The following is a 13,976-nucleotide window of genomic DNA, read 5'->3' as shown; positions in this document are numbered from 1 at the left end:
TTCAGTTTTTCTTTTTTAATAAATCTGCAAAAATGTCAAAAATTCTGTGTTTTTCTGTCAATATGGGGTGCTGTGTGTACATTAATGAGGAAAAAAATGAACTTAAATGATTTTAGCATATGGCTGCAATATAACAAAGAGTGAAAAATTTAAGGGGTCTGAATACTTTCCGTACCCACTGTACGTAAATTTAGCCTGTTAGTATTAATGAGAAGTTCAGAGACAACAAAACACTTCTGCGCCAAATTTAATGACTGAATAAACAGGCTTGCCATTACTCTGGCTATAAGGTTGTGTACAGCCATGGATATCTACAACACTGGAGCTGTTCTCCGCGTTTGTAAAGGCTAGCATAGCAAACCTGAAGTGATGACCACAGTTTTGCTGATTGCCACTTAATCCTAACTAGCATGGACAAAAAGAAAATACATGAGTGAGAAAAGAACAGTGGAGTCAGTGCCAACTTTAATTAAACCTTTACTACAGCAAGATTTGTTGCAACTCCCTGCTCCCAGTGTAAAGTTAAGTCTAAGATGGCTGATAACCAGTTAACCAAACCAACCAGTTAAGACAATCATCTGTGATTAGACTCTGGAATTTGTGACTGATCAGATCTGAAATATTGGTACAGGACCATAAACACTGGTCAACGTGGCCACTCTTTTGGCCTATACATGCCTCTTAGCTATCTATGTAGCAGCAATTACCAGTTTACTCCATTTTCTTTCACAGATTCCAGCTACACAGCTGCTTCTCCCAGCACCTACCTGGCTCCACCTTCCTCCTCCTCAGCTGTGTCTGTTACTACTCTCTCCCCCATCTCATCCCCTTACACCAGTCTTCTCCAGCAGACAGAAGACCAGATCCATTCATCCCTGGGGCCTTTCTTAAACCTTGGGCCTCCTCTTCTGGACCAAGATGACTATCTTTTAGGATTGGGAGATGACCAGGGAATCAGCGACTTGTTTGATGGCTGTGACTTTGATAAAATGCCGTCTTGCCTGGATGACCTCCTGTGCAGCTAGCATTGACTAAAAATTCAGATTAAATGCGATGGCGAGTTGGAGAATGAGTGAGGGTTTGGATGCATGTAACAGACTGTAGTTAGTGGAAGCCAGTTTTAAATAGATGGAGAGGAAATGCTGAGGGCTGTTTCACTCGCAGTGGGACTAAATGCCACGTTCTTTTATGATGACGATGAGGGTTGAATAGCCTTGAGTGCTTTCACACAAACATGACACGATTCCTTGTCTCAGGCTTTGTAAGGCCTCCAGTGTAGCTGAACACTGGGGGTATCTGATAGCCTTTGCTGTTTATTTGGTAAAATGCATATAGGGAGGTGAAACTGTACAGATAGACCAACAAAGAAAAATCAGCTTGAAGTATGCCCCCTCCACACATCACCTGGCATTAACACACATTCTGGGTGCCTGGGGTTAGTATAGAATGTAGAGATGATATCTGTGCATCTCAGGTGCACCGATAACATCCCAAAAGCCCTAAAACCATCAGCAGGATGCTGATGAGCCTGGAAAAGGAGAACAATTTATGGTTTAATCCTGTGGGATGCTGCAAATATAAGACTTTGACAGGACTATAATTTTCTCTTTTGGTCAGGAAAGCATAAGATTCATCACTTTCTTCCCAGTGATGCAGTTGTCCAGGTAACCCATCCTGAGATGCATCCTACAGTTGAAGATGCATTAATGCCAAGTGTTATAGGGCAGAGGAGATTCTGCAGAATTCCTAATGATTGCATTGTATTACACAAATTTATGAAGGCTCATACTGCTAAATAGGCATTTGTGTTTAAATGTAGAACATTTTAGAAATTAGACATTTTAATGTACAAAACAATAATTTTGGTGCACAGCACCCATTAGTACAGTTATTAATTTACAGGTAGGCAGGCTGAGGGTTTGGTTACCTGTATGTGTTGCTGTAACCTGACATTTGTCATGTTACCTAGTATATATTTGGGCTTCTAATTATAATGTTACTGTGTGTGAGTATTCTATGCATTTAAGCACTATTAAGATGTGTTTAGAGCTGCATGGAAGAGTGCTGGAAATGTAACTCCAAAATGGCCATGCAAAACAGGAGTGCATAATGCTCTTAAAGAATACCTGTTTTTCAGTCTGTCATCAAGTTGGCGACCTTCTATTTTGTAGGTGTGCATTTTTTTGGCAGTGCATAGATGATTATAAAAATGCTCATCATGGGGCAAAACATCTGATGTCTGATCTTGCATAACCCAGAGATATTTTGTTACTAACATCACTCCTGGGTAATGTGGGGTATAGCAAAAAATGCCTGATCAATCTGGCCTGTTAGGATGTATGTGCAAACCTGAGAAGCACCACCAGGTTTTTGACTGCAGGACCCAAACTCCATCTTACTTACTGCTTTTTACCCCCCCCTAAATATCAAGTCTTTTAGTTTAATATGTGTTGAATTGTAATGGATTTTAATACTGTAGAAATGAGTAGTACCATGGTCACCTAAGCAACAGGGGACCTGATTGCCTAACTGAGCCTGTAGTATGTAATGAAGGGCTTATTTTGTTCCATATTAGGATATTAAAAAGAATTGGGGGGGGGGAAAAAAGCAGTTTTGTAATTTAAGCCAGTTCAGTGCAGCCAGGATAGTGTGTTCTGTTGTCTAGGGCCTTTGAATCTTAAGTGGTTGATCAAGAAAAGGACTTGGTTAACGAAGAGCAGTAAGGATGTCATTTTTTTTTTTTCTTCCAGGTATTTGGAAAATTGTCCACTGCTAATGTCTTCTTGTGTTTATTTCATCCCTGATAATAATAGAACACAAACCCTAGCTTTTAAACTAGAGAAACCTGTGGCCACAGGTAAAATTGCTGCTGTTAGTATTAACTCTTCCCTGACCCAACTGATGTGTGCTTGAGTATTTGCGTGTGCAACATGTGTGAGTGCATGTCAGCAATCAAGGTTGCTGAAGGAGTAAGCCTGCCATGTGTAAATTGATGTACAGTTTTCTAAATTTTTCAGTGCACAAGGTACTGTAGGCTACCTCTCACTTAATGTTGGACAGCAGTAATAGGGCATATAAGGAAATGCCATAGTGTGTATGAGACTTGAATTCCCTTTTGTCTTTGTTACCATTGTATTTAGATGTGATACTAGAGGTTGTGCCGCACTTTTGTCTTTTGATGTGTGCGAGATTTCACTCAGATCCTGACGTAATACTGAGTATATCTTTGCTCTTAAAGCAGCCTCATGCCGTCACATCTTGCATGTGTCTACTGGGCTGCATTTTTGATAGGCAGACAAGTGTGTTGCAATATTTTTCTTCTTTTTGGGGGGATAAGTTATTTAGCTCTTGTCTGTTTTTTTGCAGAGCATATTTTAGACCTAAAAACTAATAACACGTGTGCTGGCAGGCATTGATTCACAAAGGTGTCCCCTTTATCTGTCATTAGGAGATGCTGCTGTCTGTTCTACACCACTGACCAGAATCAGTGACTTGGCTGTCTTCTGCCTAAATGTATAGGGACTTTTGCTTCTGTGATACTGTATGTGTTTTTTGGAATGGTGTGAAGGAGTCTGACGTGTTTTTTCTTTTGTTTTTTTGTTTTTTTTTTGCATTTCAGCCATTTGTTTCACAGAGTTTCAAAGCCTGTTGAAACAGCATTTTGACTACAAGTTGTTAACCTGACCCTCACCCATTCTTTTTGAGAAAACTGCTAGCAGAACTTAATTTATGCTGCTGGCAAAAGTGAACAAAATTGTACTTAAACTTCTTAAATGCCCTGATTCACAAAACCCAATTTCCCTCTAGGCATATTTATATCAATGTATTTTATATGTATTTATGGAAATGCCACCCTCATTTCCCCCAACAATTCATCAGTTGCAGTTGAAGTCCATTTACTAGGTAGTTACATGTTTCTCCATCTCTTTCAAGCAATTAGAATCTGGTCACAGTATTTTATCCATTTTTATGTGATGGAAACATGAACTTTGGAAAGATTGCACCTTTCCATGGGTCTCTAATGGAATGTTAGATTTTATTGCTAGTGTCAATGTCAGTGAGTCTGAATATTGGTGACTTAAAATTGCAGCTCCTTCATTTCAAATGTGTGGTTCTGATATGCAATTTGACTTTGCAGAAAGTTATCATTAGGCTAAATGTGGTGTTAACCATAGTCAAGATTGAAACGGATCTGTTTTTCCTGCTATTTTCCCATAGTTTATTCAGCTGTTACCAAATACAATATACTAATCTATAAATATTCTGTAATGGTTATGTGAAATGTTAGCTGTTTGATAGGGGGGAAAAAAGAGACTGAAATTATGATTATTGATGCCTGTTTCCATTATTTACAGAAGAGGAGCTGTAATGTCACATCACCTTTTTTACCATTTGAATACATGGTGAAAGTATGGTTGTGCTGTTGAATGTTTAGATAAACACAATTGATGTTTGTGTGTTAGTATGTAAATTGTTTCTTTAACATCTGTTAAATGATGAATTTGAGTTGTATTTGTTTGCTGGAAGGGATAAATTGCTTTGTTTTTGTACTCTGGGCATTTGTAATTGAAAATTTGAATAAAGGTAACACGGTTATAAATGCTTTTACATTTTGTATTTCAAGGTCAAAATGTTTATTTCTCATGTGCACAGTTAGAAAATGTGTTTTCTCTGTACAATGAAATTCTTACTTCGCCGTCCACATGAATGCCACAAAATACAAATGAAATATAAAGTAGATAACACAAAATTTAAGGCACTTTAAGCAGCAAATGCAGCAATATAATTTATAAGAATATAATAAAGAATGTATGCTACATGGGAGCAGCATGTACAGTAGTCAACAGTCATTGTGCAGTTATGCAAACTGAGAATGTAAACAGGACAGGTCGACAGTACATGACGTATTTCCTGGTAATAAACTCCTCAGCGCTTTAGGAGTCTGATGGCAGAGGGAAAGAAAGAGTTTTTCAGTCTAGAGGTCCTGCATTTCACACTTCTGAACCTCCGGCCAGAGGGTAGGGAGGCAAACAGTCTGTGCTGGGGGTGGGTGGGATCCTTGAGGATGGAGGCAGCTTTCCTACACACCCTGTGGTGGTAAATGCTCTGCAGAGAGGGCAGCGGAGTCCTGGGGATCTTCTCTGCCGTAGTTGCAAAGGATCCTAGGCGACATGCCAAACCTTCTTAGCTTCCTCAGGAAGTACAGCTGCCGTTCACATATAATATACGTCTTGAATGTTGTTAAAACTGTACTGAATCAGATATATTCCTTAAGTCCTGCATGTAGCATTAGGTCTGTTTCCTATAATTAAGGCCACGTTTCCTATGAGTTCTGTTTGTCCCAAATGTTTTCCATTGATCTTTAGTTGCTTTCCTCATTTGTCATCTTTGGAAAATCCTAAAACACCAGCTCTGTTTGCTGTTGAAGAACAACACCTCCTGACTTTGCTGCAAAGCACAGGGCTGTTAATGACGTCTCTAAATGAGCAGTAATTATTTATTCATGGTAAAATTATTTTTATCCTTCGGCAGCAGCATCGTTTGCACAAACCCAGCCCTGGGAAGTTTCAGAAGTTTCATCAGATTTGTGCTAATCTAGCTGGTTGGTTAAAGTGTGAAAGTGTGTTGGGGCTAAAGCAGTTGCTGTTGTGCTGTCTGAGTCTGAAGTGGCAGAAGAAGAGGCAGCCTTCTCCTCACTTAGACACTTCCTGGTGTGATGAAGTTGGCTGTCGTCAGATGCCATCAGTCACGCTCCGGTTAGCCTCTGTCTGTTAACAAGGCTCAGTGTGTGAAGTTGTGCAAGACAGCAAACCAGCCAGCCAACCACTTCATTAGCCTGCTGAGTGAAAACACACTCACGCATGACACACTAAACAGTTTAGCTGTTTAACCAAGGCTGTTATCGTACATCTAGTGGGCGAGGACACTTGGCTGGTAATGAAGGCTATGCACACAGGCTACTGAAGGGACTGAGATCATGTTTACATTAAGGTGGCTAAAATCTAAAACACGGTTTTTGTCCCAGAACAACAGGGTGTTTCAGCTTGTTTCTGAATTTACCTCAGTCCACATTAAAACACCAAAATGGGTAATTCTCCTCTTACTGTGCATGAAAAGCTAATTTAGCATCAATTCTAAGGCTGCTTAGTTTACAGTCAGTCTGATAAGTAATGGTTTCATGTTAGAACATGTGAGAGAGAATGAGTAAAAAAAAAACAAGAGAGTTCACAGTTCTGCAGACACACAACTCTGGTCAGCCAGAGTTACCTTTTGAGTGATAGGAGTGGGTGTTCTCTAAAGCTGACAGTAAATATGCCAGATGGGATGTAAACTGGACCCTGGAGCTTCTTTCACTATTTACAATACTTTAAAATGGAGTAAAGAGAAATGTATTTAATTACATCCTTAAATTGGTATTAAATGCCAACAAAACCAAATTCATGTTCTTCACAAAAAAGTAAGTGTGCTTCTGATGTTCTCAGCTTACATGCTTTAGATGGCTCCGCTCTTATAGGAAAACAACTGGCATTCTTAATTTCATTAATGAAACTTTGAATTCTTGTTTTGCCATTCCAGGAAAGTCATACATAGCTTAGAAAAACAGCCTTTAAAGGCTTTGTTCCACTTAGATGGAAGAGATTACAACAGGCTCTGAAACTGGATGAGCTGGTATCATGAGCTGATGTTGAAGTTTTAATTTAGTTTTTTTTTTATTGACTAGTACATTTTTTTAAACTTTTAACTGAATCTACTTTTGCAAGTTTTGTTATGATTAATTATTTTTTGTACAAATCAGACTAGTGTATTTCTTCTTTTACCTGACTGTTTTATTAATGTTTTAAATTGAAGTTTTGCTTCTAACAATTGGTTCTAATTTGATGTATTTCTAGTGCATCTAGTTTGAGGTATCCTGGTTTTATGACTCATCTTATCTACAGTGCCTTGCGAAAGTATTCGGCCCCCTTGAACTTTGCGACCTTTTGCCACATTTCAGGCTTCAAACATAAAGATATAAAACTGTAATTTTTTGTGAAGAATCAACAACAAGTGGGACACAATCATGAAGTGGAACGAAATTTATTGGATATTTCAAACTTTTTTAACAAATAAAAAACTGAATAATTGGGCGTGCAAAATTATTCAGCCCCTTTACTTTCAGTGCAGCAAACTCTCTCCAGAAGTTCAGTGAGGATCTCTGAATGATCCAATGTTGACCTAAATGACTAATGATGATAAATAGAATCCACCTGTGTGTAATCAAGTCTCCGTATAAATGCACCTGCACTGTGATAGTCTCAGAGGTCCGTTTAAAGCGCAGAGAGCATCATGAAGAACAAGGAACACACCAGGCAGGTCCGAGATACTGTTGTGGAGAAGTTTAAAGCCGGATTTGGATACAAAAAGATTTCCCAAGCTTTAAACATCCCAAGGAGCACTGTGCAAGTGATAATATTGAAATGGAAGGAGTATCAGACCACTGCAAATCTACCAAGACCTGGCCGTCCCTCTAAACTTTCAGCTCATACAAGGAGAAGACTGATCAGAGATGCAGCCAAGAGGCCCATGATCACTCTGGATGAACTGCAGAGATCTACAGCTGAGGTGGGAGACTCTGTCCATAGGACAACAATCAGTCGTATACTGCACAAATCTGGCCTTTATGGAAGAGTGGCAAGAAGAAAGCCATTTCTTAAAGATATCCATAAAAAGTGTCGTTTAAAGTTTGCCACAAGCCACCTGGGAGACACACCAAACATGTGGAAGAAGGTGCTCTGGTCAGATGAAACCAAAATCGAACTTTTTGGCAACAATGCAAAACGTTATGTTTGGCGTAAAAGCAACACAGCTCATCACCCTGAACACACCATCCCCATTGTCAAACATGGTGGTGGCAGCATCCTGGTTTGGGCCTGCTTTTCTTCAGCAGGGACAGGGAAGATGGTTAAAATTGATGGGAAGATGGATGGAGCCAAATACAGGACTATTCTGGAAGGAAACCTGATGGAGTCTGCAAAAGACCTGAGACTGGGATGGAGATTTGTCTTCCAACAAGACAATGATTCAAAACATAAAGCAAAATCTACAATGGAATGGTTCACAAATAAACATATCCAGGTGTTAGAATGGCCAAGTCAAAGTCCAGACCTGAATCCAATCGAGAATCTGTGGAAAGAACTGAAAACTGCTGTTCACAAATGCTCTCCATCCAACCTCACTGAGCTCGAGCTGTTTTGCAAGGAGGCATGGGCAAAAATTTCAGTCTCTCGATGTGCAAAACTGATAGAGACATACCCCAAGTGACTTACAGCTGTAATCGCAGCAAAAGGTGGCGCTACCAAGTATTAACTTAAGGGGGCTGAATAATTTTGCACGCCCAATTTTTCAGTTTTTTTATTTGTTAAAAAAGTTTGAAATATCCAATAAATTTCGTTCCACTTCATGATTGTGTCCCACTTGTTGTTGATTCTTCACAAAAAATTACAGTTTTATATCTTTATGTTTGAAGCCTGAAATGTGGCAAAAGGTCGCAAAGTTCAAGGGGGCTGAATACTTTCGCAAGGCACTGTAAATGTATAGTGTTTTGTTTTTATTTCAATGTCACATATGTTTTGTTTGTGAAATGGTGTTTATCTTTTCTAAACAGGGTGTCCATGCAAACGAGAGTGAAATAGCTCTCGATGGACTAACCTGTATAAATGAAGGTTGAATGAATGAACATGATCAAAAAATGTGCACTTGTGGCAGATTTCCTATCCACACTCCAGTCCAGTGGGTGGCGGTAATGTTTTTTGTCAGCCACCACAAAACATCATAAAGAAGAAGAATGAGCATGGCTAGTAATGGCGATCAAGGCTTTGTTGAAGCTTCGACACCGCATTCACAAAAATGGTTCATTACTGGAGGCTTCAATGACACAGTGCTCAAGTAGGACATCTAGTGGTCAATACAATCAAGTGTAATCAAGATGTGTCATTTACTGGTTCATGGACTGTTTGGGATTTGATTCGCCATGCACACTCCTGTTCCACTACACTACATGGTTGTATGATTTCAAGCTGACAGTAAAATATAAAGTAAACATGAACTCATGTTGAAGATCATGTTTCTTATTTGGCATGTCTGATTGTAACCGTATATACCAGGGGTGTCAAACTCCATCACACAGGGGGCCAAAACTCAAAGCACACTTTAGGTCGCGGGCCGAGCAGGATAAAAATGTATTAAACAGACTAAAACTAAACGTTTTTGAACATAAATATGAATCGAAACAGACAGGATACAATATTATTCCAAAATAAATAAACTTGAACTTAAAATCAGCAACCGTATTTCTGCTAAGGCTTACATTTGCAAACACCTGCTTTTTGTCTGGACACAAGACGTCACACACTTTCATCATGCAGCTCTTCAGAAACTCTCCCTCAGTAAATGTCCGGGCTGATTTTCTCCTGTGTCCCAATAAAACTTGCTTTCACAGCAGCTTCACTGTGATTTCACTTTGGTGAAAACGTCTGCTGTGATGTCAGATTCCTCTTCAACTCCTCTACCTTCTGTAGCTTCTGCTCTGCATTGGCGTTTTTCAGCTTGTCCTGATGTTTTGTCTCGTAGGTTATATTCCTTAATTACAGCCACATTAGCTCCACAAATAAGACACACAGGTTTACCGACAATGTCAGTAAACATATACTCAGCCTCCCACCGGTTTTCAAAGGCTGTTTTCAGAATCAACTTTTCTCTTGGCCATTGTTAGGGGCTAGCTTTGACTTGAAATTAGGGTTGTAAACATCAACAGACGCTTGATTGATCTGACGTAATTGACGCGGGAATGATCGCAGGTAGCCTGTCATTCGGTAAGGCAGCTGTGGCGCTGCATCATGGGATTTGTAGTTTGTGTGTTATCGGCGCTTCATATCGCCGGGCCATTCAAAAAAGACATATAAAATGATCTCGCGGGCCGGGTGTAATTGTACGCCGGACCGGATGTGGCCCGCAGGCCTTGAGTTGACGCATGTGCTCTAGCGCTGTTCTCTGCACATATGCTATAGCCTTCTCCTATAGGAAGAAGTACTTCGGATTAGAAATGGTACTCATAGGACCCTTAGCAGGATTCGCTTTGGGGTTTGCCTCTTTGTGGTTCAGTCAAGTGCTTATCTCTAGGCCAGTTCCCTGCACATGTGCTTGTCTCAATGTTTGTGTGGGCCTTTGCCATTACTTTAGCTTTTTTTTCTAAGCATTTTCCTGTTATGAGCCATTCAAGCAATGAATACAGCTCATATTCCATACTGAAATATTTATCTTGTTATTTTTCTTATCGCTGGGCTTTCATGTGGTCTGGTTGTAGTATCCCAGATCAATCTCAAGCTTCCTGCTATCATCGACGTCTTTAACATGCAGATTGAAAAGAGGGTTTGAAGAGGGGCATCAGACCTTTGTAACTTGTCTTGGGTGCTTAGACAGCCCAAATCTATATGGTCTTTAACACTGCTTACCACAACTCACTTTTATTAGACCTGCTTTAATGTAATTATCTTGTATTGATTAAATTAGACATCCCTTTTGTTGTCTTTTGTATTTCTTGCCTTCACTTCTTTTCTTTCTCAGCAGTTTTTTTATTCAGTTTGTTTTTCTGTCATTCAGCATCTCTTTGTGCATCAGTTCCTGCTATCCTTTGAAACACAACAGCAGTTAATGAGTACGATAGTGTATTTTGTGTGTGAATGAGGGATTCTGCAGCTTTACTTCTCCAACCCTCTCTCATCCCTTAATCACTAGTCTCCTTCACAGCCTCTGAGCTCTTGTCCTCCCTTTTATTTCCTGTTGTCAGGCTTGCTTTCCCTCTTCCCACTTGGTGATAAAGATGTGCTCATGGCAGTTTTTTTTTAAACATCCTTTTACACATTGGCAGTTCTAGCTCCCTTGTTTCCCCCTCTTTCTCGACTCCTCTACTTAAATTTGAAGAAAGATGCGTGTAATATATTTTACTTTTTTTCTTTTGTGTATTCTTATAGAGACCTTTTAGCCGTCCCTGGTAGTGGTTAAGGCGCAGCGCTCTCGCCGCCGCGGCCCGGGTTCGAATCAGGGTTGCGTCAGGAAGGACATCCGGTGTAAAACACGTGCCAAATGTCAACATGCGAGTTGTCAGTGTGACGATTCGCTGTGGCGACCCCTAAACGGGAAAAACCGAAAGTGACTTTCATTTTTATCCTTAGAGATACCTTTACACAACTTCTGATATGGCGCAGTGGAGACTGATCAAATCTGTCAAGACACCGATGATTTTTTTTTTTGGTAAAACTTCCAATGTATCATGCAGAAATTGTTCTATTTTAATACCCACTGTCATGAATGTGATGATGTGGTGCAAAACCAGCGGTTGAATTCTTCTTTATCAACTAATTGGCTAAGACAAACCCACATAGCTTAAGTGTGAATCACACTTATGGGTTTGATCCCAGCGCTGCACAGCAACGCCGAAGAAAACCAGTAGTAACAAGTGTATTCACAGGCATTTACTCCCACATGCAATATTACCCCATAACTAAAGGGAACGACGAGTCATTGTCTTCTCGTTTAAAGGCAATGCACTTATTAAGTCGTTGCCCGCCAATAAAATCTACGGAAGAAGAAGAAAAAGTCAGACTTAACATTTAGTGAAGCGCATGAAGAGAAGGAGGGAGAGAAGGGAGTGTTATGTTTGGTGTATCATATCAAACTGTGGGCTGGTTTGACTTGTCACCGGTCCTGTCGGGCAAACGATGTATTTCGGTCACTAGTTACAAAAGAAGGATAAAGACCGGCAACAGCCGGAAACACCGAGGCGCCACGACACAACAAGTAGTTATGCAGGATGGTCGAATTAACGGACACTGCTTTTAAAACCACTGGATCAAAGTGGTATAGCACTCGGTGGATGAAAGCTCGGTCAATTAACGCTGTGCAGTGATTCTCAGCAGTCACCGACGCCCATTTCGCAGCTCATAATTGTAATGGTATAGAATACTGCGTTTGAAGTTTTTTCTGTCCAAAGTGGCATAAGCTATTGAAAATCTCTATAGGCTTCTTAACATTTAGAGCCAGTTATTTGATAATGTACTTCACAAATATCACGGCAAAACTAGACATCCTTATAGAAGTGTTGATTTCTATGACGATAAAGCTATACATCCCCCATTGTTTCCCCTAGGTTTACAGACGGACACGCGCGACATATTTTCCGACACGCGCTCTCTGTCCACTAGTGGGAGTGTGCGCGCGACCATGTAGACAGAAATGATATGCCATCGTGTAAATGAGATAAATAACATAAGGCTATTTACTTTGTTTAATAAACGAACAAAGTATAGACATTGGTATAAAGTATAACCTTAGATGACTTCTGTTAGAACTGCTACCCATGCTCTCACAATAAATGCCCATAGAGGTATTATTAGTTGTCTTTGAGCAGCTGTAAACTCTCATCCTAATCCAGCTCTCTCCCACACAGGTGAATTTTTTGGCATGCCAAGGGTTTGCCCTAGCTGCTGCCTTCTGGTTTCGTCTCTACCTCGGTCCCAGCCATGCCAATCCCCTGGTCAGGCATGCTGTGGCCACACTCCTTGGCATTGCCTTTCTCATGTTCTGCTTCGGATGGTACTGTATGAAAGGCAACACAGAACTCCTTATAGTTATATGAAGACAGTCAGGATGTAGGAAATACAAGACAGACAGGATAAATGTTTGTGGTGGCATTTGATCAGTGAATATAAGTTTTAGGGGGCTGAACACAGCCATGTTGTATCATAGACAACATACAGTACAGCATAATGTCCTGTTTTCATTTTAAATAAAGAACACAAATAATAGTAATGCTGCAATGTGTCTGTCCTGTTCTGCAGGTACTCTGCTCACATCCTGACAGTAGTGGCTGCAAACTACTTGATCATGATCAAAGCTGACATCAACCATGTACACAGGCAAGACTTTTCCTTCACACCACTAAAGGAGATATTTAGAATTTATTTGGCAAAAAAAAGTTTTTGTTGTTCACCTCTGGAACTTTTTCCTTCTTTCCCACACATTCTAACAGACTTCAGCACAGTTCACACCACCCAGTTATATTCCTTTTAAAATGTGTCTGGAACTAAAATCTTGTTGAGGTAAGCATGAAACTAACTTAAAACACAACTTTTGTTGAAAGCATGAAACTAACTTAAAACACAACTCAAAGAAAGCCTAACAAACCAGCCGGACCAGTCAGTTAGGTCACCACAGCCAAAGTGTGTGCGTATGTCTGCATTTTAAGTGCTAGTTTCTCTATGCAGTCTATTCTACACTTGTGTAGATTTTTAAGTGTACATACCTTCTTCATGTTTTGCTAGGGTGTGTGTATGTTGGCTTGTATGTGGATAAGCAATTTTTGTCAAGTGTGTCCCTGGCCATTCATGTCTAAAGGCATTATCTTCAGGATTTAAAAATCTGAAACCGGCATTGTTCTGTACATATCTGTACAGCCTGACAAACCAGCCTGACCAGTCAGTTAGGTCACAACAGCCAAAGTGTTTGCGTATGTCTGCATTTTAAGTGCTAGTTTCTCTCTATGCAGTCTATTCTACACTTGTGTAGATTTTTAAGTGTACGTACCTTCTTCATGTTTTGCTAGGGTGTGTGTATGTTGGCTTGTATGTGGATAAGCAATTTTTGTCAAGTGTGTCCCTGGCCATTCATGTCTAAAGGCATTATCTTCAGGATTTAAAAATCTGAAACCGGCATTGTTCTGTACATGTGTACAAAATCACTCTTTACTCTATAGAATGTACACTAAGTAGTCCACTCAGTATTGAACAGTAAATTGGGACTTTGGACACTTATTAATCATCGTCATTTTGCATCAACAGCTGTTGAACCACGCCATGGTAAAACGCAGCGTGGTGCATTGTGGGATTGTTAGCATAAAATAGTGAATACGGCAGTTTTAGAGTGCACTATATAGTGGATAG

General features: G+C 40.0%; 2 protein-coding genes across 3 annotated transcripts in view; both read left to right on the top strand.

The window, feature by feature from the left end:
- The window catches only part of LOC109958294 (transcription factor E2F3), a 16,050-nt gene extending 11,461 nt beyond the window's left edge, over positions 1-4,589 (top strand). For both annotated transcript variants that reach the window (XM_020596832.1, XM_020596833.1), the window contains exon 8: positions 733-4,589. In XM_020596832.1, the coding sequence (XP_020452488.1) occupies positions 733-1,025 (293 nt within the window). In that variant the 3' untranslated portion in view covers positions 1,026-4,589. The remainder of the gene's footprint in view (positions 1-732) is intronic.
- A 7,392-nt stretch (positions 4,590-11,981) lies between these two features.
- The window catches only part of LOC109958327 (lysophospholipid acyltransferase 1-like), a 45,467-nt gene continuing 43,472 nt past the window's right edge, over positions 11,982-13,976 (top strand). Inside the window, exons 1-3 of the mRNA XM_020596872.1 lie at positions 11,982-12,285; positions 12,485-12,630; positions 12,876-13,002. Of these exons, the coding sequence (XP_020452528.1) occupies positions 12,271-12,285; positions 12,485-12,630; positions 12,876-13,002 (288 nt within the window). The 5' untranslated portion in view covers positions 11,982-12,270. The remainder of the gene's footprint in view (positions 12,286-12,484; positions 12,631-12,875; positions 13,003-13,976) is intronic.

This window comes from Monopterus albus, unplaced genomic scaffold (assembly GCF_001952655.1).
Source record: "Monopterus albus unplaced genomic scaffold, M_albus_1.0 scaffold31.1, whole genome shotgun sequence".
NCBI classification, from domain to species: domain Eukaryota; kingdom Metazoa; phylum Chordata; class Actinopteri; order Synbranchiformes; family Synbranchidae; genus Monopterus; species Monopterus albus.
This window is presented reverse-complemented; position numbering and strand designations above follow the sequence as displayed.